At 42.0% G+C, this 26822-nt stretch overlaps 1 protein-coding gene across 1 annotated transcript in view; it reads left to right on the forward strand.

Annotated features, from left to right (window-relative positions):
- LOC139594654 (histone-lysine N-methyltransferase MECOM-like) overlaps nt 1-26507 on the forward strand; it is a 166933-nt gene extending 140426 nt beyond the window's left edge. Inside the window, exons 2-3 of the mRNA XM_071437015.1 lie at nt 4761-5110; nt 26343-26507. Of these exons, the coding sequence (XP_071293116.1) occupies nt 4761-5110; nt 26343-26507 (515 nt within the window). The remainder of the gene's footprint in view (nt 1-4760; nt 5111-26342) is intronic.
- Nucleotides 26508-26822: the final 315 nt, after the last annotated feature.

A 26822-nucleotide genomic window follows, 5' to 3' on the forward strand; every position in this document is an offset into this window, starting at 1 on the left:
GTAATCAATCAGCCTCTGCCTGTAACAGGGTTTTTTTTTTCTTTAATACTTGTTCAAACAAATTCAGATAAAGGTGTCCATTTGTATGCAGCAGGAAATGCCTGTCTCCTTTTCAGATATCCCTGCAAATATTCCAGGCTGATTTCCTCTGCACTGAATGGTGATACTAGGTCAAACAAATATAAATGCTCACTGCTCTCTTTCAAGGATCTGATTTAGGAGTTTGTGGTACATTCAGGTCCACCCTCACCTCCTGTAGGAGAAGGGATTAATTCCCCTGATCCTACCATCCAAAACCCTTCATTAATGCATCCTTGCTGAAGGCTTGTACAAGGCATAGTCTACACAGCTATGGGAGCTCAAAGCCCCTGACACGTGGTGGAATTCTCCCATCGAACAGAGTTGTGTCCTCATGGTGTATAATTTTTGGGACTAGGGGTCATCTCACCTTTGAGAAGCTGCAGGCATGAAACTGTGTGGCTCTTCTCATTGCAAAGAGCCACTCTGACATTTATCTCAGCTCTTGCTTTGTCCTGCTCAGAAGGTGATGGCATTCTGAATTAGGCTCTCTAGATGCCTTTGCTTTCAGCCTCTTTCCTCCAGAGTAATCCAGATTATGATTAAATCACAGGTGGCCACGTGCATGAATCCAAGTGCAGAGAACTGCATTCATGTGCTAGAGTGTTTATCAGTCAGTAGTCACTCTGGGAATATATCTCCTTAGGCACAAATAACCTGAGGAAGGGAAGAACAGAATTCCTTATGAATATGTTTGTTTGCTACGACTGGCTTTGGCCATGGAGATCTGGGTGCAGGCTTGATCCCTGGAAAACTTTCTGAGAAGTTTGAGCTTAAGGCTGCCCTGAAACACAGACAAGTGCACCAGGCCAGCATGTTTGCCCACCATGAGGGGCCATGGTGTGGCATTTCAGCTGCAGCCAGGCACAGCCCTGCTGAGCATGAGGCCTCTGACAGCAGCACTGGGCTGTGCTCACCCTCTGCCTCCATCAGCAGCGCCTCTCACCTAATTGCTCTTGGAGAGGAAAACTGGGCTGGACTAAGAATCATCCTGATGGAAGGAAGTCCTCTGCTCCTCCCAGCCATGCACAGAAGGCCTCTCAGTCTTGGAATGACCCCAGGTCCTGGAGCTGCAGCAGCAGCTTTGGCACGTCGCTCTCCCTCGTCATCAGGCACATCCCCAGCCACGTGGGCTCTTTCCTGCTGGTGGGCAAGGTTGTGACAAAAGTGCAAATGCAGGTGTCCACCCTGGCCTTTTAGTAGCAATTAACCTTTACTCCTGGGTTTCCTTTGAAGCTTGCTCATGTTTTTATTGTAAAATAGTGGTGAAGAATTTCATGGAGACTAATATCTAAGCTTCCACACAACCTAATCTCATCTGTTCCCTTATCAGGGGCCTCATTTTTTACTTCATCCCATTTATGGTGGGGATAATTATTGGAGTTTAAAAGAGGCCATCTTGAATTTCAAAACTGAAGTGCTATCTGTGTGAACAATTTGCAGTTCACTGTGAAAATGATGCTTATCAGCAAAGTCTCTGTGTCTAATTCTAACCTTACAAAGTTTTTCTATCAGTCAATATCCTATGGTTTTGCAGGAAGTCCCTCTGATCCACGTGGGTGCAAATTTTAAGAAAAATAGTCATGCACCCTTTGAAAACTAAGACCAGAACCATGGTTCATGTACATTGATTTTAATAGAGCTGCTTCTATCATTAATGTCACAAATATGTCTTAATGGTCTTCCCATCTCTCAGTCAGTCATAATTCAACTCTGTGTCTATTTTGAGGCTTAAAAATACATTTTTTTTGCTAGAATACATTGCTGTTTCAGGCAAAGGACTATTTCAGTAATCCATTTTACCCACACTTAGAGCTTTGGGGCATAGAGGAGTATTATATTTTCCAGAGCTTTCAAGCTGAAAGCCCGTGTTTAACGACGACATCGGGTGTGGCTGCTGGAAATCAAAGGAGGCACAATAGACCCAGCAAACGGACTTGTCTCCCTGCCAGGCTTTCAGAGGCCAATTTATCAGCTGCAGGTTTGACCCTATATGGCTAAAAAACGAGCGTAGCCAGAATGACTGAGATAAGTATAACTGAGGCCTTTGAGTCTGCGAGAGAGAAATTAAACTGGACGGTCCCTGGGGAAGATGAAACATCTGTAAAGCTGTGCTTGCTGAATGTTTAAGGCTCAGCTTGTGCTGGCTCGTAGGCAGGCACTGCTGGCAAGTGGAGCTGAGGAAGGTGGCCCTTTGGGACAGGCACAGAGTAGGTCATTGCTTGCTGTGACTTCAATTATTTGGCTGAGATACTCTGTTATTTTGTGAAGGACGGTTGACTGTGGGACACAGAGTGCCTTGGTTTTATGGGATACTGCTTGGCTGGACAGGGGCAACAGCAGTGACTGTGTGAGATGGGCTTTTTAAGGAGTTTGAGTGTCAGGCACTCAGCTGTCATGGAAAATCAGTGGGATTTAGATGCCTGAAGTTTTTACCCTCAGCACCCCCCTTCAAGTGAGCCATGTGCTTATCATCATCCAGATCACTTTCTTTGTGTGATTTCTCTTCCTGCACCCCATGTGTATACATGGGTTAGGGTTTCTTTTTTTTTACCCCTGTTCCAAAAACAGCTGAAGTCTTTTAGGCAGGACTGCAATCTAAACAGTTGGGGGAAGACATCTGAACGGGAGCACGCCTGCCCAGGCTGGGTGCAGCATTGCTGCTGGCCTGCAAAGTCAGGGAGCATGTGCAAGATTTGGGGGATGCTCAGGAGGTGTGGATGGACCTCTGTCACCTGTCCCACCATGCTGGAGCATAGCTGTGTCTGGGGGTAGCAGCAGTGCCGTGGTGTAACAGAGGTGGCTGCTGGAGGGGTTGTCTCAGTGCAGGGTAAAGTGAGGGGTGGCATCCAGGGAGAGCTGTGTCTCTGTCCTTTCCATGCCCTCTTTCCTGCCCTTTGGAGTCCCAGATAAGTGGTGCTGGAGGCAGGAAGGGATGGCATGGGCTCATGAGAGCAAGCTCTCTGCATCAGTGCTTTCACGAGCCCTTAAGTATCATTGCCAAAGTCAGTTCTGAAAGGTAGGATTTCTGAACCACAAGCAGTGGAAAATCCCTCTCTGTGTCCTTCTCAGCTAGATGGTAGAGTCACTCAAAATTTTCTACTTCTCAGAATGCCAGGTATTAGTAAAGTGACAAACTGATCAATATTGGGTTCAATTGTTAACGTGCAGGCAGAGTCTGCCAAACCGGAGGCCGAGGGGACGGGTAGCTGAACTTTCCTGTGACATGTATGAGGTCATAGCCAGTGCCACATAAAAGAAAGAAAAACAGTTCATGGCTGTGAATAAATTGCTCACAGATGAAGAATCCAGTTTGCCAGTCCTGTGATGGGAGCAATCTATTCCAATGATTTGTTATGTCCCAGTGTTTGTCTTAGGCAGTACCAGAAGCATGAAAGTACAGATATAAAACCGTGAGATAATATGTAACAAAGATGTGAGAGACAATGGGCTATGACCAGTTTCCAGTGGAAAAGCCATACGGTGCTAATCTACCATGGATAGTTTCTTAAATGAGCAAGAAATTGAAAGAACATTTTAAAGTTTCCTGTTTCTTCACTGAAACAGAGTCATTCTGAAAGCCAAGCTCAGTGTAACACTTTCATTTCTGGGCCAACCATATTATGCAAATATTCTCAAGCTCAGGTTTTAAATACCTGATCTCTTAGTTTCAGTCCTTGGAGAACAGTATTCTCACCTCCTATTTAGGTTTGAATTAAGTGGAATGAGTTCTGGTGTGTATAAAACCCTAAGAACATGAATACATTAAATGAATATAAACAGTAAGGAAGGCTTTTTTGGCTAGTTTTGCTGTTTTGACCCTCTTGCATGTAGAGTTGAGTTAAGCGTTGTATTGCTGGTGCAGCTAAAGCCCCCGACTGAAGTAATTCTGCTTTTCTGACTAAAAGGAATTTATAATCAGTCTTACATTTTAGGCTGTCAAAAATACTGAGTTTTAATTTTTTTTCTTCTTTTTTTGTTTGCTGGCTAAACCCCAGAGATGAAGGTAGTTTTTTTTTTTTAATGTGTTTTGGATCTGCCCCAGTTTTTTTTGCAACTGTAAGAGGAGAAGGTTCATGTTCTCTATAAGGTGCTGTTTGGATCCTGAACTTATTTTAGACCATTGCATTTCTTAGAGGTCAATGGTAAGACACTGATTTACATCAGCTGAAGCTCTTGCCAAGAGTTGTGTGGTAGGCTGGATCCTTTCTCCGAAGACTAATTGGAGGCCATCAAACTTAATTTTGGCTACTTTAGGTTCAGTCTGTCTCTCTGCAAGACCAATGAAGCTTTCCTGCTTTTTACTTCTCTTAGATTTCAGTTGTAACATGTAATGCTGGCTTTCAGTTGTAATTTCAAAGCACGTGTGGGGTGCAGTGCTGTATCCAGACCTGACTGGACAATGGGGTGTGCCTGCCTTTACATCTGTGTGCAATTCCCTCGCCTGTGCTCAGTGATGCAAACCACTTTTGATGTCAGGAATATTCAGAAACACTGTGTTATCCCCAGGCCTACACCAGAGAAAAGCCTCAGCTCCATCCAGGGTGAGGCTCTGCTGCAGGATTAGTGATTGGTGCCGTCTCCCAAGCTGTCTCTTCCATTCCACGTGCAGGCTGAAACGGTTTCATGTGCAAAACCTTGTCAGGGTGTTTCAAATCCTACTGTTTGTCCTTCTTTTCCAGGTGATGAATGTTTGTATGAGAGCTTTCCAGAACTTCCCTTGGGGGAGGTGCCAGAAGCTGATGGAGAGGCTGCAAATGTCCAGTGTCCAACATCCATCAGCATCCAAGAGCCGTCTTCTCCAGCGACCTCCAGCGAAGCTTTCACACCCAAGGAGAGCTCTCCTTACAAGGCTCCAATATACATTCCTGATGACATTCCCATTCCTTCAGAGTTTGAGCTCAGAGAATCCAACATTCCTGGAGCAGGATTAGGGATATGGACCAAAAGGAAGATTGAAGCAGGGGAAAAATTTGGCCCTTTTGTAGGAGAGCAGCGGCCACACCTGAAAGATCCTAGTTACGGCTGGGAGGTAAGATTTTCTCTACATTCTTTTGGTCTGTTGAGTTATTGTGTGCCTATCTATAAACACAAATATTTGCAGAATTTGAGTCTTATCCTGCAGCAGCCAAAGCAAATTTATGTGCACAAACTGCTTTGTGGCCTTTCAGGGTTCTGGATGGAGATGAGTGTAAATTGAAAAAGAAAAAAGTCAGAAATTAATATTGCTCTTCATGCATGAAATCTGTCTGGGTGGATGTTGGCAGGTGATGCTCCTTTTGAGGAAAGCGAGGAAAAAGTGTTGTTGGAACATTTCTATACCATTTTTAATCATGTCTTGGATAGTCCTGTGTTGTCTCTTGGTGAGGGATTGGCAAAATCACTGCATTGTAGGGTTTGAAATGAAACCGGGTGCTGTTTCAGGATTGTGAATTGCCACTTTCTGTCAACAATGATTAAAATAACCCTTAAATCTAGTGATGTACGGCTAGACTTGCTATTGAAAAACTTTGTGCTACTAGGGGGCTTCAAAAGCTGGGGGGTTGATCCTGCTTCCATTTTACTTAATGGGAATTTTGCCACTCATTTGGTGAAGTAGGTTTGGATGCTAGAGCCATACCCAGCACACATGGGAATGGTGTGGTTCTTGTTACTTCTGCAGATGTTTTGGGAAATCCTTTCTCTGAAGGAGCTCATGGACTCCTTTGGTGAGTACAGGTGTTGGATCTTGCTTTCCCTGCCTTCAGGGACAGCATTTTCCTCACTGTGATATCACTGAGGATCTGTCTGAGCTCCTGGTCCATGGTCAGGTCAGGGATTCAAACATCAAGTGGAGCTGCTGTTGTGTTATGATGTAACAAATGTTCCTGCATGGCTTTATTCATGGTTTTAACAATGTGCTGTAGGAACAGAGCACAATCTCTGCTTTCCATCTGTACGTTTCCTTTGCTTTCTGATAAGGGGAGCCATGCAGGGTTTGTGTGGCTCTCCAGGGGCACGCCTGACCTCAGGAGAGATGGGAGTTCATTTTCCCAGGAAAAATGAAGCTTCATTGTGGAGCAGAGCCTTGCAGATATGGTGGAAAATGGAAGCTTGATTTGCTCTTAACTATCCATAAACACTCGGGGAGTTCATGACAAACTTTCCATCCAGCTGTTTAAACTCTTGTGAGACCTGTGACAATGTGACAGAATAGTGTCAGGAGAAATCATAGACTTGGCAGCACTCTACTGAGTTAACAGACTGTGATGCAATATAATTGCTAGTGAGAAATCTTTATTATTTGAAAAAGGCACCAGGAAACCATAAAATCTGACCTTTAACCATACCACAATTAAGCTCAAATATTGATAACAGAAATTAAAGCAAAAACTGTTGATACATGGCTGTACTTGCAGGTTTAACATTTTTCCAAAATTAGGGTATTTTAGACTGGACACTCAAGTGCCGTAGGACAGGATAATCACACTAAAACTGAGGGAAATCTATCTAGCCTTTCACACCCTTAGATGCTGGCAATATTAGAGACTGCTTTTCCTGCTTGGAATATTTCAGATTTTGGGGTCTGTGATATTCAGACAAGAAATGAATATCTTGATAGTGCTGGAAACCCAGCTGGCAGCCTGAATCCCTTTCAAGCTGCAGGACTCGTGCCATTTGAATGGTGTTATTTATTTGGGACAGCTGGGGCAAGCTATTGAAAAATGTTGGAGCAAAATCACAGAAAATCAACAGTCAAGTCCCTCTGCATTTTGGTCACTCACCCAGAAGTATTCTGTGGTGCTTAGAGGAACTTGAAACTGAATATTTTTTTGAACAAGTGGGTTAGATACATTTACTGTAGTTGAAGAGAGACAAAGAAATTCTGGTTAGCAGAGTTTACACAGTGAGTAAAATGGCATGGAGTGATGGCTGGGGCTAGAGGAGGGATGTGGGGGATCCTGGTAGTGCTGGAGAGGATTTCAGTGATGCTCTTTCCATGCCAGATGCTCATCATCACACTCCTCAGGAATCCACCGCTGATACTGGTGTGTGGGCTCAGGCAGTGCTAAAGGCAGTGTGGGATGGAGAGGAAAACTATCATTATTGAGGTTTAAGTATGGTCTTTAAGCTTTTCTGGTGCTGTTTTCTGCTTAAATGGGCATTTTTGGGAAACAAGGAGTATGTCCAGCCAGGTGCCAACAAACCAGTTAACAAACGAGAATTCATTCTGCTGTTGCTGGTAATGAAGGTGAAATTTAGTTTCAATCTGAAGTGGAGGAAGGATAGAACCAAAGTTTCTGTGTGGCGCTGAGTGTGGGTTTTAAGTGATTTTGCAGTGTGAGAGGTTTTAAAATCTTTCCACTTGTTTGATGAGTGAATTGTATCGGTTGTGACATGATGCTCTCTCATGTTTGATTACCTGTAATTCCTGGGGTAGTTCATGGTGCTCTAGAAGCCAGCTGGTGACTTCAGAAGGAGGGATGTCCCAACTGCTCATGTTGCTCTGTTACACACAAATTTGGACTGTAACTACATTTTTTGAAAAATAAATTTTTCTCCTTTGCAAAAGCTTGTCATAGTTTTGGGTGTTTCCAGCTGTGGGACACTTCTGACTTCCAGTTTTTGTGACTGATATCCATCTGAGTTGATACTGGGATTAGCCTGGGAGAGAAGTGGAAGCTGAGGGAACTGCTGCTGTTAAATTCTGCAGCCAGGCAGTTGATGATAAAGAAAAATTTTCTGCAGCAGGCTGAGGAATTTCATGGAGCCTGTTCCTACATTCCCCTATAGCAAGACTCCCTATGGGATCAACACAGAGTTCCATCAGAGCAAGTCCAAGAAAACAATGTCTATTGTGTCCATTTATACAGTTCAGCCATAAAACACACTCCAGGACAAAAAGAATTTGTTGTGATATAGTCGTGCTTGGGTCATGATTAGAGTGCTGTAGATCAGTTTAAATGAAAAGCCATAAATTTGAATTTTATCTCATTTTGTGGGGCTGGAGTTGAGCATTATCTAATCAGGTATTGGTTAGCTAAAGTACAAATCGAACAGGGGGTCACCGGACAAGGGGAAAGGTCGAGCTTTTTTGCAGTTTGTCACGGGGGTTTTAGTATTTGCCGGCAGCCCGAGTATCTGAGGAGGTCGGGAGGCTGTTGCTCGGTGCTTGTTTGAAAAGGGAAAATTGACTGCTGCTTAATCAACAAAGAAAACAAGCTTTTAAGGGATGGCAGTAATTTTTTTTTTTTTTTTTTTTAAACAAAAGCGAGGGAACACAAATTTAGTGATTTCATCGTGGTTCATGCCCTGCTATGAAAAACAACTGGGAGAGTATTTCAAAGCAAGGCTTTGAGTAGGTCGCCAAAGCACGCGCACCTACCTTGGGCCAGAGGACAGCCAACATCCAAATTCAGGTCTCTTGCTGCTCTAGCAAACTCAAAGTCTCATTCATAAGAACAAATTCTTCACAGCTCTTTTGATCCTAAACTTTTATTTCTTTACTAGGAGGGCAAAACCAGGAGCAATAAACTCTAATAAATCAAACCTGTCACAGAAGTAAAAAAAATATTTTAGAGCTTTATAAAGCAGCATATAATCTGTTTATAGAGCTGAGTATATTTTCCTGTCATGCCAGGGAGGCTGAAAAACAACTCATATTTGGTAGAGTATGCTTGAGCTGATGCTATTACTTCTAAATGGAAATTAGGAGGCCATTTGGCTATTTATTTATGTCTCCTCTAACATTTTTCATGTGAGTCCTCTGAGAAAACTGCACAGCTTCCTAAAAATTGTTCTGGAGTACAAGCTTCCCACTGTTTTGTAGGGACTGGAATAGTTGCAGTTTGAAGCTTTAATTCTGCACTTTTTTTGCTTTCTTTTGGCAGTTTTAAAAATTAAATTTATTCAAGATTCTGAGGTTTATGTGTACCATATATTGCTATGAAAATTAAATAATGTTAAAAAAACAGTATAGGCTTTTAGAGATGAAATCTAGTCTATATGCTTGCAAATCTGGGTTGTAGCATCTAAACCAATAGCTTGGTTTTCTTAGCATCCAAAGGATTCTACTGTAATCAGTGGCAGTTACCAACCAGTTCCTATGTACAGATGTTAGCCTCTGTTTTTGGGTCCTTCTTTGGGAAAATCTATGCCAGAATGCTGAAAGCAGCATTTTTGTGTTTGTTTGCTTTGTTTTTAATAAAAACAGAGCAAAAAGTCTTCTAAATAACTTCCCGTGGAATTCTCACATCTTAAAACTCCAGTTAAGCTATTCTTAATAAACAGTGACTGCTGAGGGAAATAACTCCCTTGTAGTCAGGAAAATACCTCTGGGAGAGAGCATTAGATAATGTTTTTTTCAAAAAGAAAAATAGAAGGAACAAAGACTTCATCACTTGTGAATATTTTTCTTTGGGATATGGAGTGTGTCTTAGTGTTAAACAATAAAACCCTTCATTTTCTGCTGTTGTTTGACACTTTCACACTGCCACTGGTCTGTGACTTTTACAGACCAAATCTTGGCTTTTTCTTGAATTGTTTTCAACAGCATTAACATGCAAAACAGCACCACACTCAGCCAGGTGGTTGGAAAGCAGGGAAGCATAATAGAGATTCCTTGCCTAGGTTTTCTCCTTTCATATGGATTGCAGCAGTATAGAGACTCCAGGGATTTTCGCAAAATTATTGTTGAAGCAAAACCAGAAACAAGGATGTGGGCTATTCTGTTATTTGGAATTAAAAAGGAATGATTTGTTTTATAGTGGGAGGTGGGGCTGCTTTTTGATCAACACAGGACCAATGTAGCCTTGCAGAGCGTGTTCTCCCCCAGCTCAACAGATCATCCGCTCCTGGCAGCTGCAGGTGGGGGTGACATCCTTACCTTGTCTGCAGCGCATAGGTGATGCTTTATCCCATTTGGAGCTCAGCTTTGCAAGGCATAGAGCACTCTGGCCGGGGTCCAATAAAGCACTTAGGCACGAGCTTATCATCAACAGGATTACCCAGGTGTTTGAGTTAAGCACGTGCTTAGCTGCCGTGTTAAGCTCTCTGTAAGGGACGCGGTGTTCGGTGTTCGGTGCGCATGGGATGGAGTTCAGCCGTGTGTCCTGCCTGGGGTGAGCGTGCACGAGGGTGCTTCAGACAGCCCCTCCAGAGCTGTGCACAAAAAGGGCATTGCTGCAAGTGTTACCAGCCTGAATTCTTCTGTTGTTTGCATCTGGGTCTTGTGGTGAGGCTGTGCCTGAGTCAGACATGGCTGCAGCAAAAGGAGTCCCTGCAGATGCTGCTTCATGAGCAGAGCCTTGCCCTCACAGGGGATGTCAGCACCATACTCCAGCCAGCTCCCTGGGCTTATCACCAGCTTTCTCCCTGCCTGGAGAACACAGTTTATAGTTGCAAATGAGCAAATATTAGCTCCTTGAATAGCAAGATACGAGCAGGTGGACTTGTCATTCAGTTCAATTAAATGTATTGACAGCAAAGGGGAGCTGTTGGTCCTTTGGGTTTTTCTGTGTGGGTGGAAGATGCTGAGGACAAGAGGGATCATTCAACATTAGTCTGTGTTGCTTTTCTTTATTATTCCCTTCTCCTCCACCCTTCAATTCCTCTAATTCTTTGATTAATATGATTAAGCAGAGTCTTGCATGAGCTTGGTGGGATGTGGTGCTTTGTTTCTTTGGGCAAAGACCACAACCTTCCCTTGGTCAGGCAGAGCTGCTGTTTGCTGGGAGGGGAACACCAAAGCTCCCTCCTCAGCTGGCCAGGGGAGCTGCTCTCAGAAAACCTTCAGATCAATATCACACAAGGGAGCTGAGAGGCTGCAGTAGTTTTTTGGAAGGGAGGTGCTGCTCACCCCCACTCTGAGCCAGCCCTGGCACTGGGGCTGTGCTTAGGGGGCTGGTGAGGCTCTGAGCCAACCCAAGGTCAACGTGGCAACAGCCTCAGGAAGAGGCTTTCAGCCAGTGCAGGAGGCTGAGCAGCTGTTGGTGTGGCACAGCTGGAAAATCTCACAAAAGCTTTTGTCCCAGCGAAACCCGGAATGGGTTGTGTGGAATTGACTCTTTCTCCAGCCACAGTGGATGCTCCACCGTGTCCTTGACCTTGAGGGCAGGAAATCACACATTTCATGGCAGAGTCTAAAGCCACAGAAACCTCTCTGTAGGTCTGTGTGTGTGTTGCCCACAAAGCCACTGAGGTTTTAATTTAATCAGGGGGAGCATTAACTCCTGAGGGAAGCAGAGTGAAACCATAAGGGTCAAGTGGACTTAGGAGTAGGAAGGGGAGAAGGAAGTTTTGTTACCTTCTTCAGAGCAGAACCAAGAGGATGTTTCAGGAATTTGCATTTCTCTTCAGAGCAAAGAGATTTTTATTTATTTAAACACCACCAAGGTAGCTTTTGAGTTCAGTAATATTCTGTCCAAGCAGGTAAGAGCATTCAATTAATAAAGACAAAAACTGCCATTGGAGTAGATTTGAGATTATCAAATTACAAAGAAAAATAAATGAGATATGCCAGACATCCCTTTAAAAGACAAAACGGGTAAATTGAATTTAGCCATTAAGAAAGACAACATCAGAAAGAAAAATAAAAAATATTAAACTGAAGAGAATAATAATTGCATCTAATAGAACTGACAAACAATCATAATTCTTCCCATTAAATAAATACGTTATAAAAAATTTATTATGAAATGCCACATTATGCAAGCCAGGATTCAGAGATGAGTTCTTTGCATTAAGTACAGTAGATGCCATTAAGGAAAACAGTCAATATGTCACTAAGCCACGGCCTGTAAAATTAAATTGATTTGGTAAATGTAAGTAAGATAGATCTGTTTGCTTTCATCATCAATTTTGAGTGGGTGAACAGGTGATGTCACCAACCTGGGAGCGATAAAGATGCAGGACCATCTGGAAAGCTTTGTGATGGATGGGCAACTGCTTTTGGATAGTGACAGTGCTGTGGTACTTTGTCACTTGGGATGCAGTACTTAATAACTTTTCAATACCATCATAATAAATTTCACTGCCTTATTAATATAGAAATGGTGAGTTATTACTGTGATGGCTATTGTAAATAACAAGAGATGCAGCTGTCAGAAGCTGATTGTTTGGGCATGTTTCTTTAAGCAACACAGTTGACTTGGGATAATCAACGTATGTCTATATCAGCAGAGTTTATTGCTCTTGTCAAAAGAAAAAGCAGCATTATTCAAAAATTATATGAAGTCCATAATAAACAAGTTTAATATATTATCAGACTTTTCCTATAAGTTTCCTAACATGGGACAATAAATCACTTTTAATAATGCCTTTCTTTGTACAATAATATCCTTATGCTGTAATAATGTCCTTTCCTAACTATTCACCAAGCAGAACTTCTGAAAAAACATAAAGGCATCTCGCACCCATCAGAACACTTACAAAATTAAATCTCCCTATTTCATTAATAGGCTTCTTCTGATATAAAGCTGATGGGCTCTAGCTGTGTCTTTCTTTTTTCTGTTTTAATTGAACAGATGTAGTTAAAAGTAATCTACGACAAAGAAATACAGACAAAATTATAACCATGTGTCCCTAAACACTGGCAGGAAAGAGCATCTGTGGGTGTTTTATGAAAGCCCAGCACTGCTCCGTGACATTGCTGCTAATGTCACCGGGCTGAGGACTGGAGAGAAACAAAATGCATAGATAGCTGTTAGCAGAAGATGAATTACCAGATCAATCATTTAGCACCATTCAGGGTATTACACCATTGTTCCCCGGGAAGATAATTAAATCAATGATGTCTTTCTTATTTATGTAAAGAGCCACGAACTTGTAAAGAATATCCAAACCTCCTCAAACATATTACTGCTGGATTTTTTTTTTTTTTTTGTTTAAACCTTACTGACTTTGCCTTTCAGGCTCTAGCTTTGTCCCTCTTTTCAATTAAATGTCTCTCCACCATTTCTATGACTGCTGAAAAGAGAGCCAGCAGTCTATTAACAGGCAATAAAGTTCAGGAAGCCTAAGACTAGTTTCTTGGGTCAGAGGTGAAAATTGCATACTAAATGAAACAAAGGTGTGTCTTGATGGCTCAACAAGCAGTGGAGAGACGAGCATACATGTGGGCAGGAGGAGATGGTCGTCATTAAACAGAAGCAAATGAACACAGGATTTGGGGTATGGCAAGATGCTTATTAACCCAGAGAAACACATGCTCTTCAGAGGACACAGCACTGAGGTTTGATGCTTAAAAATAGCATTGCAATCTGGGTGTTCGGTCTAGTAAAGACTGAAAAACAAAATAAAAAGCCCATATTTTGTTTGCTAGAGCCTGCAGATTAGGATGTGTTCATCAGGTAAATTAAAAAAATAAAACTTATTTGGAAATAAAACCAGAAACCAGCAATTGGCTAATAGGGTATTTCTACCCCAGAGAGGATTAATATGGAGCTTTATTGTCATGACAGCCCTCATGTTTCCTGGCTGAATGGTAGGTGGCATGCACAGGAGTGAGGACAGGGGTTGTCATAATCCTGCCTGGCTTTATGTGATCACGCTAACTTCGGTGCATACAATACTCATTAATTTGGGAAAGAAATACAAATGTTAAGTGGCCCTTCCTTTTAAAGCACAGACCTCGTGTTTAGTGTGGAAAGATGTAAAAGAGCCCACAAAAAGCATAACATTTCATCAGGTGAAGCCTACGGCGTAAGGGGGCTCTGGTGTATAGTGGGTTTCCCAAAGTGTTGTTCTTAGTCTTAACTTGATGAAGTGTATTGGCAACAGGCAGAGAGTGGGCTGTGCTGGAGACCTGGAGTTGCTCAGGGTTTCCAAAAGGAGCCTTCAGCTCCCTTCTATCTTCTTGAAACACCCTCATGTAGCCAATGGGCTTTCCAAATATGTAGCTATTTGTTATGCGGGTGTTTTACTAAAAAATAAATCTAGGTATTAATATTTTCAAAGAGGTTTGTGGTCGAGGTATTTAAAAACTGTGGTAGAAATGTTGATTTTGTGCAAAAAAAGGTAAAGCTCTCCTAGTGCGGAAAATGGAAGTTTGGGTATGGGAAAGCTTCAGCATTACTGCATTTACAGAAAATAGTCTATAAAGGTAAATTGTAAGTATTGATCTAGAGATAACCTTCAAATAAGGGAAAATTTGCATATTAGTGTAGAAAAAGTGATTTTGCTTTCCAGTCTTAACTTGGCATCTACCCGTTTGGAATACGAACACGTGTAGGAAGACAAATGAGCAGCTAAAAAGGAGGAGAGAAAACAGTTTTTCTGTCTTTAATGCTAAACTCAGAAATGACCCTACCAAACCCTCTGTGCCAAAATGGTGTTGATGGCCAGAGTGAGCAGCAGTGAGCTCAGTGCCTTGCCTTTGAAACACACCTCCTCTCTTGCACAGAGAGCAGTATTTTACCAATTCCCCCCCAGTTAAGACTGTGTGAAGAGACCTTTTTTATTATTTGCTTGTAGATCCGTGGTCTCAAATTGCATTTTCATCCGCCTGCTGACCCTGGGCTGTGCACTTCTCTTTACTTCCTTCTCCCTGTTCTCCTCCTCTCATAACTGGTGCTGCTGTTCTCCACATTGTCCCAAAACCTTGGAGTCAGCAGGAATCCTTGTTCAGCCTTGTGAAAACCTTCCTTCTTAGCTTCTTCCGATCTTTTGTAAGTCCCATCTATCCCTGCCCTTTATATCTGGCCCTCATCTTCCTCCATTTATTTTCCAGCAGGTCAGTGCCATAATTGCCTCCAGCACTGGCTGTGTACATGGTTTGCCAACCAGGCTCTGGCTGCATATATTTTAGTTTTCTACTGCATCTTTTCCTTCTCAGCTCTCTCTTCATGTCAAGATTTCGGTGTCCCTCAGTTCATTTAAGCTTGGGGCATCCCCCCTGTTGTGGATGCAGTTTGCTCGTTCCTTCCCACAAACACTTCCCTCTGCTTGAAATATCACCAGTTCCACTCTTAGCAGAGCAGCTCAATCCCTACCAGTATGGACCCTCATTATTCCCTTTCAAAAGCTGATTTTCTCAAGTCATCTCACCAATTTGATGGCTGGCATTGTTGCAAAAAAGGCAACATCTCAACTTCCCTCATTAAAGCCCTTTTCCCTCTCACTAATGCAAACAGAGATGAATAAAACATGTTTTAGGCAGATTTCACAATAGTTTAAATAATTATTTGAAGATTATGACTTTAACAGAAGTTTCTGTGTGTAAAGAAACCCTCGTGGTAGGTATTTAGCTCAGGGAGAGTGACTTGTTTGGCATTTGCATTCAAATACTTTTGTGCTTCTGGAGCAATTTTAAGACTGGACTATCTGATCCCACCACCCATGACAACAATGCAGAAGTAGAAAATGAAAATTCTAGTTTTCAGCCCCAGCATTCCTGAATAAAATTTAGCTGATTGCAACAGTATCATTTTTGGGTGTGATTTTTTTAGTGGGTTTGAGTTTGAATGGGTTTAGAATAGGTGCTTGAGCAGCTTTTGTCCCCATGCTAATGCCCCCGCAGCAGTGGGAGTCAGGAGGAGTGAAATGATGACCTGAAATAGCAGACGGCTCCAAACAGAGCTGGATTAATGTGAAATGGGGCCCTGGTCTCATCCATCCAGGAAAGCTTCAGCCAGCCTGGAGGCGCCCGTGCCCTGTCCCATGCAGCATCCCCACCATCAAACCCAGCCCACCGAGCCCCTGGTCCTTCTGCAGCACAGAAATCCCCCAAAGTGGTCTCCAGCCGCCCTGACAGCATGGTGAGCCCTGTGCCATGCTGAGCAAAAAAACAGCGAAGGGATTAAAACCCAATTTGCCCATATTCTCATGGGCTTTGTAGGATTTTTTTGTGCGTAACTTACACATTTGATGTGTTTGGAAAGGCTCAGTAGTACCGTTCCTCCTCCTGTGATATTGCCAGGCTCGCTCTGTAATGCTGGAGAAGGAAAAAAAAAAGCCAGCCTTAGTGTTGGGAATTATAAATAATTTGATGCAACAGGTTTAAGTTACCATTTTTGTGGTGAAAAGAAAAGCTTAGCATGATCCAGATTTTCCTTGGTTTCCTCCCATTCTGCTTAGAAGCAGAGGTATTCACATTTCTTTGTCTAACAGTTTTATAATGTCTTAAGAGATTAACAGTGAGCATGAATGAGGGGCTGAGGATTAGACGACAAAAAGCCCGAGCCGTCCACTACCTTGTTTGCACATTTTACATTTTTCAGCATTGCCGAGCGAGCATAGAAACTAAGGAAAGATAATAAGGACCAGAGTCCCAAAAGTGTTTAGTGATTCAAAAAAATTCAGATGCCATGTCAGAACTGACAGAATGATGGAGCATTATGTGGCAGGACCCACTTTTTTGTCTTAGGGTAAGCTCTCGCCCTGAGTGAATGCAGATGTTATCGCAGGATCCCAGACAGACAGTCAGTGAAATGTGACAGGCTGTCAGCAAAGTTACACTACGTTGAGCTTGCTAAAATATCCCAAAGCTTCATGCATGGCCTTTAAAAATTATTATAATATATTTTTTATTTTATATATGCATATTTTAATATATATCTACACAAAATATATTTAAATATGTATTTATTAATATAAATATACTAAAATATATATTTATATAACTATATATAAATATATATTCATTTACCTTTATTTTATATATTTATATATTAAAAGCTCAATCACTTAGGAGGTTAAAAAAAAATAAATGGTTACAGTAACATTTCCAATCAGGGATCCTTTGAATGGTTCAGATGTGGCTGTAAAAGTTTTTTTCAAGAGTAGGGGGAAAATGATTATCTGAAATATTTGGAAGGTTATGTTGGCATCAGTGAGATTTGTAGAGGCAAAGCACAGGGTAAGGCTGTTAACCACATGTCAGAGTGTGTCAGTCATTCCCTGAATGATTTGGGTATTTACCCCTGTGAAATGCTTAGGCAAATCTGTAATAGCAGCCAGCAGAAGTAAACCTTGCCCGTGCTCATCTTGGTTTTCTCTTTAGCAGAGTATCAGCTTCAAAACAGGGGAGTTATAAGCAATTATAATTCTTTTACTGTTTTTGGGTTTTTTTAAACCTCAAAATTAGATGCAAACAAGCTGGTAAAATTGCAAACTGAATAGTAAAAAGGACGTCAAGTGAACTGATTAAAACATTCTCAGAAAAATAAAAATATATGTCAGGACAAATCAATGCAATAGCTCTGAATTCAGATGTTCTGAAGTCATAATGAGGCTCAGAAAATGACTTTTGGTTCACATTTTGGATCTGCAAGAGATATTTGATTTGTAAATATTGTAACAAGATATAAGCTTTTAAAATTTTGTGTAGAAAAAGAAAGGGCTCCCTTCTCCATAATCCAAATTTAGCTTTCAAGGAATATGCAGGGAGGTGATGTTCCTTATATGCCAATATACTTGCAGGACTGTGCTTGCTGTTTTAATACTTCATTATGTAGAAAATATAATCTGGGAAAGTCAGATATTTTTACAGATGCAATTGATTTTCCCTTTTGAATTAGGAAAGACTCAGATTCAAGCTTTTACATAATTAGAGGACAGGGAGCCTAAAATACTGATGTTTTCAATTTATTTCACAGCTTTATTTTAAAGGTATATTTCCTTCTATGGGTTAGTGGATTTTGATTTGAAAATGCTAAAGTAAATTGCATATCTCTTTTGTAAGTAATTATATATATCATTCAGAGAAACCTCTTAATAGTCTGTATTCTTGTCTTATTACAGTTAGCTTAAGCCTAAATTTAATGAGAAGGCTGTTTATAGTGGCACAAACTAATATATTTTGCTAGAATAGGAGTTGCAGTATGTTTGTTCTCCTGGAAGCAGAGCAGAATAATGCATGTGATTTATAATCAATTTAGGTCTGCTTTGGAATAAGGTGATCTTGCATTATTTGTTTCCATACACTGAAAATATTAATTTACTTCTGGAGGCAGGGGAGAAAGGCAAACGTAGGCAGCCACAATTTAGTGCAATTTGTGTTACAACAAAATGTATTACGAGCCAACACAACAACCTTCCGGGCTGGGAAAAATGGGATGCAAAGACACTTAGGAGATAACATCTCACATAGTGTTTTTGCAAAAAAACCCCCCCCAACAAACCCTCCAAGTAAACAATCCAACTAAATTATGCATATGGAGGAAATGATTGAGAATATGTTTAGCTGGTAATCGCACTCATGCCGAAGTTTTAAATTTCATCTGTCTGCTCAGATCTATTGTGATCCATTAAGTGGCTTCCTTTTTTTCTGACAAATTGAATGCTGCAACTGCAAGGAGCTCTTTTGTTCTTTTAATTCAGTCAGCATGGAAATGATTTTCTCATTTCAGGCCCTTTTCTGTCCTCTCTTCATTGTGTCAATAAAATAGAGTTGTGCAGAGCTGCTCTAATCAGCTTAGAGTGCTAATTCATTGCACTGGGATGCTATCTGGGTCCGGCTACAGGTGGGCACTATAAGGGGTCAGTCTCCAGGGGAGTCTAATTGTGTCTCTCTTGGGTCTTGTTTGCAGAATAACTCAAATCTCAAACCCTGGCTTAAGAAAGGAAGAAAAAATGCACAAGCACAGGCGTGCAGGGGCACAAAACATTCCTGGATGCACCACACGGTCTCGTGGTTGTTTCTGCTTTGACACTGGGGAAGGGAATGCTTTAGTTCAGAAGCAAAAGATTAATAAGAAACTTTGTAGATCAATTTTAAAATTTATGTGGGAATGTGGTCATTTTGAGATATAGGTGTGCAAGAAGGAAAGGAATGGTGCTGGTGAGGGGTTGGGGGGAGTCTCACCTCTAAATTTTTGAGGCTTTCAAAACGCCAACTAAACCAAGAAAATATTGAAATAACGAATCCCCGCCGCATGTGCCACTTTTGAGCAAGCTTTTTGCCAGGCATGAGAGCAGGTTGAGTATGGGGGGGTCTGCCCAGCGCAGAGGAGCCCAGGGGACCCTCAGGTGAGTGAGGCAGGGACCCTGGGTGCCCCAATCCCACTCCAGAGCCAGTGGCAGAGCCTTCCCCACAGCGTGGAGGGGCTGTGCTAACAGCAGCAGGTGAAGCTTTCTGCTGGGGACTTGGGCTCTTGTGTTGGGTTATGTCAGAGAACAGATGGGGAATGACCAAGAGAGGATCAGTACGAGGGGAATGAAAACCTCGTGTTTTTCTTCTGCCCCAGTATTGTGCAGTTTGGCCTCGGAACTGTCCCCAGCACAAGACAAGCAGGCTGCAGGCTTTGCTGGTTTGGTTTTGGTTTTTTTAACAGATGTTTTTGTGTTTACCACCAACCACAAAAAAACCCAAAACAAAACAACCAACCCCTGAGAAAAGAGGCAGTGATGGGGAGAAGGGGAGGGAATTCCAGTGAATCTCCTGTTTGTTGCCACCTTGTCCCAGGGTGGCAGTGTGGGAGCATCTGCCCTGGGCTATGTCCTTGTCTCTGCCAGCTCTGCATCTCTAGGGCAGCTCTGGCATCCCTTTCATCAAGCACTGAGCAGAAACTGCCCAAATTTCCCAGACAGACATGCTAGATGCTGCCAAATATCCTCCTGAAGCAAGGCCAGCAACTCCAGCACAGCTCTGCTCCCAGCACTTGCTGTGCAAGCCAACAGAGGCAGGCATAGATGTGTTAGAGGTTTCCTAACCAAAAATTTCTCAGTGCCTTTAGGATGGCAGAGCAGTCCTGGCACATGCCCTGGCTGGGGAGGAAGGGCACAGCTCGTGGCAGAGCAGCCAGTGACTCTGTGGAAAGAAAAATGCAGTAAAAGTGCTAAAGAAAACTGAACAAATCATAAATTTCCTTAATAGTGTAGCAAGAGGTGAAAGGCTGTTTATTTGGACAACATTTTGCTTTTAAATTAGCATGAAGATTTTCCCACAGAATGCATTTCCCTTGGCCATAATTGCTCATGAAAAAAAAAAAAAAAGTGGGCACTTTTTGGAATTATTTTAAAACATTTCAGTTCTGAAAAAAAATACTCAGATCCTCCCAGACTCTTTTTTGCCTTTGTGTGACTGAGGTGCTCAGTGGTTTGTGTGCGGGAAAAGTGGACAGATCATGGCTGTGGCACGAGGTTGTAGGGCAGGGGAAGATCCTCTCCTGGAGCACAGTGGATTTGGGGAATGGGGATGTGACAAAGTCTCCCTCAAGCTGGTGGAAGGTGATGCCTTTTCCACAGAGAAGCCAGTACTGGCTCAGAAATGCAAAATGGGCTCTTCAGGGCATCAAAACCTCATCCTTGGCTACTTCCATGCCTCCAGTCCTCCTCCTTTCCAAACTCAGCCTGGCTGAGTTTGGGCAGGACTGTTCCCCATGGGTGGATTTCCTACAGGAGCTGCTGCTCTTTGTGGTTTTGTGGCAGAGCCCGGCACCATGAAAATTAATTAACATACCTGAAGACACCCCTGAGCAGGAAATCATAGTGCTGCTCTGTCTTTCAGGGGTGAATAGGATCTCTCTATTATCAAAAACTCCATCAGGGAAGAGGAAATTAAGTTCCTAATTAGACAGTGTCCAAAGGAAGAAGTGAGGCATTGAAGAGATGAAGAAAATTGAGAGGTAGCTGATGCCCGTATCAGGCTAATGATAGAAAAGGAAATAGTAGAGCTTGAAAGGTCACTGACCTTATTAGGCTTGGAGAAAAGTAGTAGATCTTCAAAAGCTTTCACCTATGATAGGTTGACAATGTGTGAAGTTCTCAAGATGGTCAGAGAGGAAAGACAGCCCAGAAAGAGCATGGGAACAAATTAGGCAGATTACAGTGAGCTGCAGAGATACAGCATGAAAAGCATATTTAGAAAAGAAGGGAATTCAGAGGAGAAACAGCCAGAAATGTTTCATTTCTTGGTGAAATCTATTTTCACTAGGAGTACAGGATTTTTCTTTCCCACTTAGTAGTTTTATTTTTTTTTACCATCAATTAAACTTGGTAATGATCCCTCACGGGGTTTAACATTTCCCCAATGAAGTATTTGCTTTCTGCTAAACTGAAATGTTTCAGTGGTAGCCAACTCTGAATATTAACTTCAACGAGATGAAGATAGTGTTGCTAATAATAACTTCAACATTAGTTTTTGAATATAAGAACACTTAGTGAAAGCACTGCAGATCCCTTAGTGGAAAGAGACTTTTACCTTGGAATACCAAACCTGGCCAGCTGCAAGAATTTTAAAGGCTGTTACAGGCTATTTTCTCAGTAGGTAAAAACTCCCTGGCTCTTTAGATGAGATATTACAAGAAACAAGTCTATAGCAAGTCAAATGAAATGCCCCTAAAGCCTGCCTCCTCCCAGCCTCTCTTCCTGCAGCAGTTTTGTGCTGTCCGTAGGTGATTTCTCGGAGCCAGCAAGGCCTGATTAAAATCCTCCCTGCTGGTTCATGTACAAACATGGCTTTGAGTTAAGAGGTAAAGTTGCTTCTCTGTCTTTCTGGTAAATGCTCAAGTTTTCTTGTTTCGACTGTTGGTAGGAAAGGGGGAGAAGGAATGCAAAGAAGAGGAAATTAAAAATACAGCGCTGCACATTTTTCATGCAACAGGACCAGTCCGTTTACAATGTAACATAACAGCAGTTTTTCAATCAAAATAAATGAGGACAAATTCTCTGCTGGTAAAAGTAGATGCAGTGCCATGACTTTCCTTTAACGTAAGCAGTGTATGATCCACTCCAACATAATAAACCCAATGTAAAGGCAGACCATGAAAAAAACCTAATTTTTTTCTTCGGTTGTGAGCAAGTTTAATGGCTTTTTTTTTTTTTTTAAATGCTCTGTGAGTAACAGGGCTGTTTTTAAGTAAACCCTGTTGTATTGTGAAATTAAAAACCCCCTCGCAGACAAGTGCTACCATGTGGTATTTCACAACTAAGGCAAAGATGCTTCCTGAATTTAAAGCTGACACTTTTATCATCAGAAGGAAAAACAGACTGAGTGCGCCTCCTGTCATTTTCTGGAGTTTGTGGTCCCTTCCTGAAGCAGAACCACCATGTAGGACTTGCAGCCTGGAGGCCAGAAGTGCTGCTGGAGTGGCCAGGAGAGCAGCATGTCCCTGCTTCCCTTGGAGGGCTCTGTGGGGCAGATTGTGGGTGCTGAGGGTCCTGGAGATGGGGAAGGGCTGCCATCCCTGATTAGATGTGCTCTGTAATAGTATCGTCCTGTTTTCACTCACCACGGCAGAGCATTTCTGCTGGGCTAACAAGGCATGGGGTAATGAGAAACATGCCAAGTTTAAGGGAAAGAGGAGTCGAACCTTCGTACAGGAAACAAATGTGATCAATTACCCCAAGTGCAGAGCTCACAGATACCTTATCGTAAGGCTCCTTAAAATAAGAAGTTGATTGTTTCCAAATGCCTCTAAGAAGCCAGTGATAGAAACACATTAATGCGAGAGACACGGGAAATTTTATTACCTCCAAAAATTGTCATTATTACTTGCTTCTAAAGATATGGAGGAATCAACACAACTGTCTAACACATGATCATGGCAGTAAATCTACAGCTCCCCATGCATGTGCAGGCTGTATGTAGAAGCAGATTTTCAGCATTATTTTATTGCAGTCATTAAACAATATTTCAAAAAGCTACCAGTATTTATCACAATATAAAAATCCTCTTTTGTAGTTTGTTCGTTCCTTCCTCTCCTTCCTCTCCACTTCTTTACTTTCTTCCCTTTCCTTATTTTCACTATTCTTTTTTTCAGTTCTCCACCATCTGTAGACAGCTACTGAACTTAGGCTGGAACTGGAGATAATTACCCAAAATTTCTGACAATCAGGGTGTTTTCTGAAGATGCATTAGGCACAGGGAGAAATATGCAATGGCCAGCCCATACTGAGGTATGGCTGTGACCTGAAGATATGTGACTCTCTCCAAGGTTTATAATGTAAATCTGGAATGCTTGGGACAGGAATATATTGTTTATCATGGAATTGCTGCTGTCAGAAGGGACATCACCCATGGGTGAATTAGCAGGAGAAGGGAAGCCACTGTAGAAAATCTAACGGGCTCTTCCCATGCATGCAATTCCCTTTGGCATCAGCAGGAGTTGTGTGCAAGTTCTGATGGAGTATATGACCAAAAAATCACAATTCCATTGGAGTCACTCTCTGAGATGGACATGACATCTTGTGTGGATGCATTTGCACAGACTGGCAAGGCAGTTTTGCCACTGGTTTTATCAGGAATAGCGCCAGCTTTTTGTGTTTCTACCCATGATGGTGTGCTCCTTGGGAAAGCAGTTTAAAAGCTGGGCTCTCAGGACTGATGCACCTGTACAAAAATAAAAATACAGTGTTGGTGGGTTTTGTCAGTAAAGAATCCAGACTGGAGTCCAGAAGTATCTGCTCACTTAAAAATCCACATCTGATCACCTTTGTATAATGTGTAGTGAAATAAGGGCTGGAACATGTAAATTTTGCTGGACATCTCTTGATACAGGCATTGGTATGTGAAGAGGATTATTGCATCTTTCAGGAGGGACTTGTTTCCTTTAAGACATGCTTGCCTCTCTCCTGGTATCATCTTTAGTTTGGCATTGCTGTTTCATGTTTGAAATGACAAAAACGAGTTGTTTTAACATTCATGCACATTTACTAATTCCAAAAGAATGAAGTGTTTATCACAAATAGGCGTTTAGGTGCAGCTAAACCTTTCAGACATGCTTGTTGCAGTGATGCATGAGGTGGGCATTTCAGGAGATAACACTAAAATTTAAGAAAAAAAATCAGGCATTTACCTGGAATTATATTCAATACCAACCCGCTATGGTTTATTAAAGTTCTGCACTTTAGCCTGGAGACATTTGCCAGTGCAAAAGTAATGGCTGCTTTAACATCCGTGTACAAAAGTGGAATTTAAGAGATTAACTTGCATTTGACCTACTTCAGCTCTCCTGGTAATGAGGGGTGCAGAGGCACAGAATTAATTTCTCTCAATTTGTGGCTCTCAGGGGTGCTGCTAAGTTTGAGAGTGCTTGAATTTTAAGAGTCTCCTGGTGTGTTGAGAAGGTTTTGTTACTGCACAGAGTTCTGTCAGTGGCAGGGACTGAAGTGCCAGTTTTATCTGTTTGATTAATAGCCTGATTGAGTTCTAGTGTATCTTTGAAAGAAAAAAAACGTATTTTCTCTCCCACTTGAAAGGCATTTTTTCCCACATACCCTGATTCTTTTTCACCTCCCAGTAACAGCTCGAAACAGGAAATGGACTGAGAAATGTCTGCTGGGCCTAACTTTGTCTGCAGCTCTCACACCAGACTTGTCTCACCTTTCCAGTAATCTGGGCTTTAGTCAAGATCTGTTGAACCTTTGTTGTGTGTGATATTAATAGACTGCTTCTAGCAGGATGTATAACCCTGGGTGATATTATTTGGACTGATGTGATTTTAAAAGGCAGCAAATGACTGTGCAATTATTACTGCAGAGCTGTGTCTCTACCACAGCATTAATGCACCTAAAGAGATTTTCGGCAAAGCAATTTATACTCTCATGAAATTGGCTGTAACTACTGAATGCACAACGTGCCCTTTTCTCCCCGGTTTTAAAGGTCTGGTTTAGTTCCTTATCCATACACTTCATCCCTCCTCTTCCTTTTCAAATAAGTTCTGTTCAGTGGAACCTTTCTTTGTGCAGGATCAGTTCCGACAGGATGTGGTTTATTCCCAGCTCACTGCAGTTTATCAAGGAAATAAACAGAGGAAGCAATAAGGTGTGTAGGTACTAACCTGCATCAAATATACATATGGTATAGGATGATAGAAATAAAATATTTCTAAAGTTTATCAAATATTTTTTTATTGACTTATCACATAGGAATATTGGTGTTGAGAGTTTATCTTTCCTCAAAATTTTTCAAGAAAAGCTACTTCTGCTTCTCTGAGATCTCCAGTAAAATCATGGCACAGGGGAGTCTGGGGAGGGTATGTGTTTATGTGAAAATTTACCAAGAGGCACAGAATTAGGCATCTTCCACTTAACAGCAAAAATTCATATTAACTGTGGTGAAATAAAACATAAATATTTGTGTCTCATAACATGTATCAGGGAACCAACAGATGTGCCAGAGCCCATATCAACACGTGCAATGCCCTTCTCCTGGAATGCAGTTGTATTGTGTAACGTGACCCTATCAATTTAATAGAGACTAATTGTCCTCAGCTTCTTTTGTGGGAGTTCACAAAGCCTTTGCCAGGTTTCGGTGTCAGATCCTCCTCCCCAAAACCTGTGAAACACAGCTTTCCTCTGGATCTGTGAGCTGTCAACAAACTGGTTCTAGTGGCTTCTTTTCAGCAAGCCTGGACTGACCAGTGCTTCTCCCTTAAGGAAATGGCTGATATTTTTATTTCCAGGCTTAGAAATCTTAGAAATTGGCTGAATTCAGGGGGTTTTATAAGCAGAGCTCTTCTGTGAGGTTTGTACTGGGAGGCACAAAAACATACCTTGATGCAAATGGTTTTGATGTGTGAGTGCTTTCAGAAAGTCACTAATTATTTTCTTGGTTTTTCAAGAGGCAAAAAAAAATTGAGCATTTTGAGGTTTCACTTTTAAAACATAGACCGGTGTTTCTAGAATGAGTTTTTAAAACAAGCATCAAGACCACCTATTTCAGGTCTGCAGAAACATATCTTGTTATGACGTGCTTTCTTGATTTTGTGAAAATTTTTAAAGGTTATGTATTAAGGTTTTGTAGAAAGAAAAAAACAACAACAAAAAAACCAAAAGCCTAGAAAAAATTTGATTTTAAATGTTTCTTAATCTTCTTTAATCCTGTGGAAAGCTTTAGTTATTGCCATACATGCTTCAGTGAAAAGCAACAGCACCAGTGTCCAAGCCACTGTACAGAGTTAATGTCCTGCAATTTTTCCCTGCTCCTGAGAGTCTGAGGGAGTTTCCAGCTCCACTTTTCCTAGCAGCTGCCAACGTTGTCAGCACTGATCTGTCAGAAAGGATTTTTCCTGGCAAAACTTTGAAGCTCCTTTCTGACATCCCCAACAAACTAATTGTTGTCTCCTGCCTCTGAGAGCCCTCTGAAGTCCCAACGAGTTAGTGTCTTCTCAGGAGATGAGAAAAGGGACTCACAAAATCAATTTATCAGGCTATTACGCATTGTCATCAGCCAAAACAAAAACCTGCTAAAGACAGGAGAAAAAGAAGGAGAAACGGGTCTCTGAGAAAAGGTTACAGAACATCCATCTTCTCTCCTCTTCCAATTGTTTCCTTTCTTTACCCATTTTCATACCCATTTCCCTCCACTAAAAGACACTTTATGACAAGCATTGTAATCTCTTTAGACCAGGGGGAACCTCTTCTTTAGGACCAAATCTTTGCAAGGCGTGAGTGACAGCGGGAAGGGGTCCAATTGCCACCGAAGACACTCAGGCAATAAATCATCCACCCTGGCATCGAGTGGCTGGACTCGTCCGCGCTTCCCGATGGCCACCAGCGCCTGGCGGTGACAAAACAGCCATTGTCAGCGCCCAGCAGCCACATTCCCTCCTTCTCCCCACCGAGGTTTTAACTTCACCTAAGGAATAAGAAACAGATTACCATGTTCTGAAGGGAAAACAAGGGGAAAGCCTACCACGGGTGGGAGAGGGGACGCGCGAAAACGATGGTATCGCCGCGCGCTTCTGCAAGCTCAAACAATAGTAGAGACTGGAAAGGTGCCATCAGGGTTTTATTGGTAATTGCTAAACTGTCCTTTGAAAGCCTCCAGCCCAGACAGTTGTTCTGCTGGCATGTTTTAAAGACTTTCCATTTCCAGGTGACCT

This window comes from Agelaius tricolor, unplaced genomic scaffold (genome assembly GCF_023055355.1).
Source record: "Agelaius tricolor isolate 1412-34295 unplaced genomic scaffold, bAgeTri1.0.p SCAF_12, whole genome shotgun sequence".
Taxonomy (NCBI): domain Eukaryota; kingdom Metazoa; phylum Chordata; class Aves; order Passeriformes; family Icteridae; genus Agelaius; species Agelaius tricolor.